Here is a 5,591-nt window from a genome sequence, read left to right as displayed (position 1 = left end):
CTCGGCTCCCAGCCCTGCCCTTAACCTGTGGGAGCGCAGGCGTCTCCAGTTACCCCAGGAAGGCTCCTGAGCTGCTGCTGGCATGGCAAACCCGGGCTGCCTGAAATAAGTTGGACTTGTGCCATGGCAGAGTTGCAGCAGCCGTAGATGTATCACCCGGGGTAGGGCAAGGCCAGCAGCTCACCCCCACCTGAGACACCCCCCCCACTAGGCACCAGCAGCAGGACAGGGCTCGAGGGGCAGTTGGGCATGGGAAGGAAAGGCAGCAAATCCGTGCTCACGCTGGATGCAGCTGGGGATCCTGCAGGGAGCTGAAAGGAAAAGGGATTGTCTCCGAAACTCTGCCAGGTGGAGCATGGCTTCCTTGCTGGAAAGCCAAAAATAATCTCTTTACTCAGAAGAGGCTGTAGGAGGGCTCTCACCTGAAACACAGCTAAATACCTAGGAGGCCATAGGACAGACCCAGAGCAGCGTGGCTCTGCAGAGGCATTCTCAGACCTTGGAAAGGCAGCGGCTGTAGCTGAACCAGCCAATAACCCCATTACCTTTGGGCATCGCATCGTGCCAAAGGTGCCAGAGGAACCGGGCTGTCTGGCGAGGGGACACCCCACTCTGGCAGAGCTGGGGAGCAGCCACGTGCCACCATGGCTGCCCTTCGTCTGTGGCAGAGATTCAGCTCAGGGGACAGGGTTCAAGGCTTGGCACAAGGAATATCTGGAAACCCCCTGGGCGGTTCTGCCATCCTTGCGGCGCCAGACCCCTCGCAGGCAATGCCATCCTCTGCGGAGCTGCTGCTGCCTGCTGCTGCCTGCACTGGGCAACAGGCAGCTGCTGCTGGGTAAGCTGGCAGAGTGCCGGGAGACCAGAACGGCCATGCCCCTGCCAGGGGACTGCTCAGGCCAATCCCTCACACAGCAGCATCTCTGTGCTGTGCTGGCTTAGCATCTCCCCATTCCTGGGGGTCTTCGCTCCTTCCCCCAGCACTCTGTGGGCAGTTATTCCTGGAAACATCTTGGAGTCATCTTCAATCATGCCTGCGCCTGCTGACTTTTATAGAGCTGCTTCCAGCAGCTGATGGGTTTAAGAGTGTGAATCTCTCCCCAGCCCCAGCCCGTGTTTATGCCTTTCCCTCTGCAGGGTCTCTCATTGCCCCAGTGCATGATGAGGGCTAGAGGCAAAGCTGCAGCTCCGCTGTCAACAGCGTTCGGCTTCTGGGCAGGGAAACCCGTCCTGGCAGAGCCCAGTTGTACCCGTCTTCTGCCTAATGCCCTGCCCGCCAAGCTAATCCTCCCCAGGTCTCTCCCAGCCATTTCTGCTTCTCAGATTTCTCCCTCTTGGGTGGAGGAGCCGCAGGGCTGCCAAATCTTGCAATACTCAGGCTATTTCTTAAAGCCCCAGCTCCTGAAATGGTGGCAAAACTAAAGGCTCCCGCCTTCGGGTGGCTTTTGTTTCTTTAAGGAGTTTCTTGTCCTCCTGCTTGCACAGAAAAAGCAGGGACCAGGAGCCTGCGGCCCATGCCAGGAAGCAGAGGATGGGCACACAACCCAGGTGGAGCCCCGCTGCGGAGCAGAGGCCGTGGCCACTCTGTGCCCAGGGACACCCAGACCTGCTGGGCAGCTGACGAAAATCCCAGTAGGGGTCGTTTGGCATCCATCACCCACCCTCAGGAACCAGGGACAAGGGAGATACTTGCGGGAAAGGTGAAGCCCGAGCTGGGATGGGGCTTGGGCAGGATTTTGAGCACCCAGCCCTGCAGTGTGGGGGTCCTTGCCCTCCAGCCCCTTGGCAGTGTTGGGGCCCAATGCCCCTGAAGACTGTATGTCCCCCCTGCTCACCCAGCAGCCTTTCCAGCTGCAGGAAAACCCCTTTCCCCTCACCACAGCCCAATCCAGTAGCTCTCTGTGCAGGCCAGGCCAGGCTGGCGGATCCTCTGGAGCAGCCCAATCCGGTCCGATGGCCACTGGCAGCACATACCATGGCTGTGAACGCATTTCCTCTGGGGCGTTATTTTGGGCATGGCACGGTGGGATGGATGCTGCTCCTGCAGGCGCTATGGGAGCATCCTGTGAGAGCCAGGCATCACCCACGGGCAGCTGGCTCGAAGGTCAGCGCAAATAGGCGATACTTCGGTGCTCGGCACACGACCCATCAAGGCTGGCTTGCAGGTCCAGAGCTGGGTGGGACCTTAAAAGAAGTCAGTATCAAGACAGCTAACAAAATGGTAAAAAAAAAAAAGCTATTCTGTTAACAAGATTAGACAAAACATTAGCATTTTGTGTAAGTGTGTTGGTAAGAGTTTTAAGATGCCCAAAAAAGGCACAAACTAGTCTAATTATTCAAAATGAGCCAAAAGCCCCGATGAACCCCAAATCTCCTGTGTGAGGTGCACAAAGCCCTCCAGCCTCACCCAGTGCAAAAATTCCCGTGCTGTCCCCAACACACACAACCCCGGGCCCTGGAGGCATCCTGAAGACCCCAGGTCTGACTTGTGGTGCGGGACTGCCTGCCCAAAAAAGGCACAAACTAGTCTAATTATTCAAAATGAGCCAAAAGCCCCGATGAACCCCAAATCTCCTGTGTGAGGTGCACAAAGCCCTCCAGCCTCACCCAGTGCAAAAATTCCCGTGCTGTCCCCAACACACACAACCCCGGGCCCTGGAGGCATCCTGAAGACCCCAGGTCTGACTTGTGGTGCGGGACTGCCTGGTTGAGAAGCATAAGCCTCAGCTTCTCCATTTGGGTCACAGCCCATGCCAGCAGCAGGCTGGGCCACGAGCCAAAGGGGATGGGGACAACCCTTCTCCCAGCACATTGCCAGGGCTGCCAGGCCAGGCAGGCCCCCTCCTCCCACCACCACCCCCAGACCCCATTTCCCTTCCTCTTTGGCACGCATCAAAACAGCTCAGCACCGGGCAGAGTCAGAAATGTGCAGTGCTGGGAGTTGGGCCATGCGGGAGTAAGAAAGGGACATGAGGATAGAGCAGAACTGTTTTTATTGGAGGTGTCAAGAGCAGGAACAATAACAAACCTACAGGCTCCCCTCCTCAAGTGCCATCCTCCCCCCCACCCCACCACCGGGGCAGTCAGCATCACGTGTGCGTGCTACAAGACAACGGCAAGGCTTACACTTCGCTTCAGCCAAAAGCCAGACAAGCATCCCGAGCAGTGCTGCTACCCCCTCCTCGGCAACTGTGAGCTCAGCTTGGCCCTGCCAGAGGCAGGGCAGGTCACTGACCTTCCCCTCCAAGAAGGGGCGAGCTTTCCGTGAGAGGAGGTTTTTGTTAAGGGAAGGACAGGAGCACAGCTCCACCGAAGTGCCAGGGGACATGACCTGGGCTGCAGCTCCCTGTGGGACATCTTGGAGGACCCCGTGAGAGTGCAAACTGTGCAGCCTGAGCAGAGCTGCAGCAGCCACAGGCAAGAAATGGCATCGCTAAACCCCAAAGGGCTTCACTGCCCCCTCTCTTCAACACAAACCAAACCGAAAGGGAGAGGGGTCAGAAGACAAACCAGGAGAGGAGGTGAAGCAGGTCTGGATCGGCGTTCGGCTCTGGCTCATTTCCCAGCTCGCCGCTCCTCTTGGCGCTTGGTAAGGATGTATTTGAAGAACTCGTACACGGACCAGGCGATTGCTGTTGAGGGCATCTGATAAATGACTCTCGCCTGGACCCCTCTGAAGTAGGCGGTCACGCCGCCCACTTGGTACACCGTCCTGAAAGCATTGGCCATGCCTGTGATGTGTCCACTGATGTTGGAGCTCAAGGCCAGCGACTCCTGGGTGTTGAGCAGCGTTTTGCAAACGTCCAAAGGCGTAGTGGCAGCGGCAGCAACAGCCCCCGCGCAGGCTCCAGAGACCACGTGGGAGCCTGGGTTGTACTGTCTGTGGGGGTTGAGCTGCTCTTGCAAGAACTCATAGGTCATGAAGTGAATGGCTTGGAAGGGGATGTTCATGGTGAGCTGGGTGGTGTAGCTACGGTAGAAAGCTCCGGCCCCTTCGTTGCGCCACACAGCCCGTACACAGTCCGTCACACGCTGGTAAGGCGAGTTGTACATCTGCATCCTCTGTTTGACCACTTGGGACAGACGGTGGCAGCCAGCAGCAGCAGCCAGGACCCAGGCACAGAAGGGAAGAGGAGAGAGAAAGGGTAAGCGCCAAGCCAGGCTTCCTCCAAGTGCCTGGAGTTTGGTCATGCTGGCTTAAGAGCTAATGACAGACAACCCAGACCAGCAGTGCTCTGCGTGTCCCCAGGCAGGACTGTAGCCATTTAGATCTGCCAGGGCATCACCGTCACACAAGACATCACCACCTTCAAACCCCACAGATGCTGCAGCCCCAGGGAACATCCCGATACGCAAGCGCTTATACTCCAGATCCACCCTTGCTCCCAAGTGACCAATATCTCCCCATACACCACCGCAGAGCTACCCCGCAGTCAGGAGAACCCCCTCTGCATCTATTCTCTTATTTTCCAGACAGCTCTCGGTCTGGACAAGCCTGGCCCTCCCCAGCCGCCCCTGCTGCAGCCCAGAATAACCACAGCACATCGCAGTGCCCACAAGCCAGGAATCATTAGTAGCTGCTGCTGAAACACAGCCGCTCCGGGGCAAGAACCAGATACCAAACCACACCCCAACACACCCCAGAGTGGGGCAGGGGAGCCCGGAGCGCAGCCTGACACCGTCCTGCCTCCCCCATCTCAACGTGACCATAAGGAGCTTAAACCAACGCGACTACAAACTACTACAGTTGTGATAAGACGAGCTCCAGGGAAGGAATGACAATGGTCTGGCCTCGCAGCTGCCTGCTCCTCAGGGTCCCAGCCGGGCAGTGGGCAGGCAGGAGCCTTGCTGGGCCCAGATCTGCTGCAGCGAGCACCGCCACAAGCCCTCCAGTTTTAAGAGAAAAAAATAGGTTCATGACTGGCCTTTCCTCATTATTCCTCCTTCTCCCACCATGTTCACAGGCTTTAATTACAAGCTGCCTCTGCCCTTTTCATACACACCGGGCTGAACAAAATCAGTATTTTCCAGACATTTCACAACACAAGATCTCCCTTCTCCCAACTTCTCTAGCATGCTTTTTCTACCCCATTCTTTCCATTTTCTTCCTGAACTCAGGCCCATAACTGTACCACATCCTTCTGAGATCTCACCGCAGCAAGGCCCAATTTCCACACACTTGGAATGACTTTAGCAGTACAGATCACATCTCTCTTGCCTTCTCCCCTGCTCCAGGTAACTGTCCCCAGCCAAACCCCTGGGCAAAAGGCTGGTGCCCTCCTGACTCCTCCTAAGCCGGGGTTTCCTGCGCTCCCCAAAATTAGTATCTTCTACCTACCCCCTCAGGTAACAGGCAGCCACCAGGCAACCTAACTGCAGCAGCAGCCACTGGCACCCAAAGGATCCTTGCAGTCAGGCGAGCAATGAGGAGAGCACCCTCTGTGCTGCAGAGGGGACCTGAGCGGCCCGGGCAGCCCCCGATCCTCCCCTCCCCAGCAGGCCAGGACCATCGTTACCTTCGGCAGGGTTCATGGCTGCATCGTGGAGCAACGTTGCTACACACCCGGCTGCACCTGCAAAACAAGAACTGC

At 57.3% G+C, this 5,591-nt stretch overlaps 1 protein-coding gene across 1 annotated transcript; it reads right to left on the bottom strand.

The window, feature by feature from the left end:
- Positions 1-2,976: 2,976 nt before the first annotated feature.
- Positions 2,977-5,587, bottom strand: LOC104620705 (mitoferrin-2; the record flags this gene model as incomplete). Its single annotated transcript, XM_010287000.1, has 2 exons — positions 2,977-4,073; positions 5,517-5,587. Coding segments are annotated over 2 exons (589 nt in total), but the record flags the coding sequence as incomplete, so codon positions are not given.
- Positions 5,588-5,591: the final 4 nt, after the last annotated feature.

This window comes from Phaethon lepturus, unplaced genomic scaffold (genome assembly GCF_000687285.1).
Source record: "Phaethon lepturus isolate BGI_N335 unplaced genomic scaffold, ASM68728v1 scaffold35575, whole genome shotgun sequence".
Classification (NCBI taxonomy): domain Eukaryota; kingdom Metazoa; phylum Chordata; class Aves; order Phaethontiformes; family Phaethontidae; genus Phaethon; species Phaethon lepturus.
Note: the sequence above shows the minus strand (reverse complement) of the source record. Positions and strands in the feature narration are given on the sequence as shown.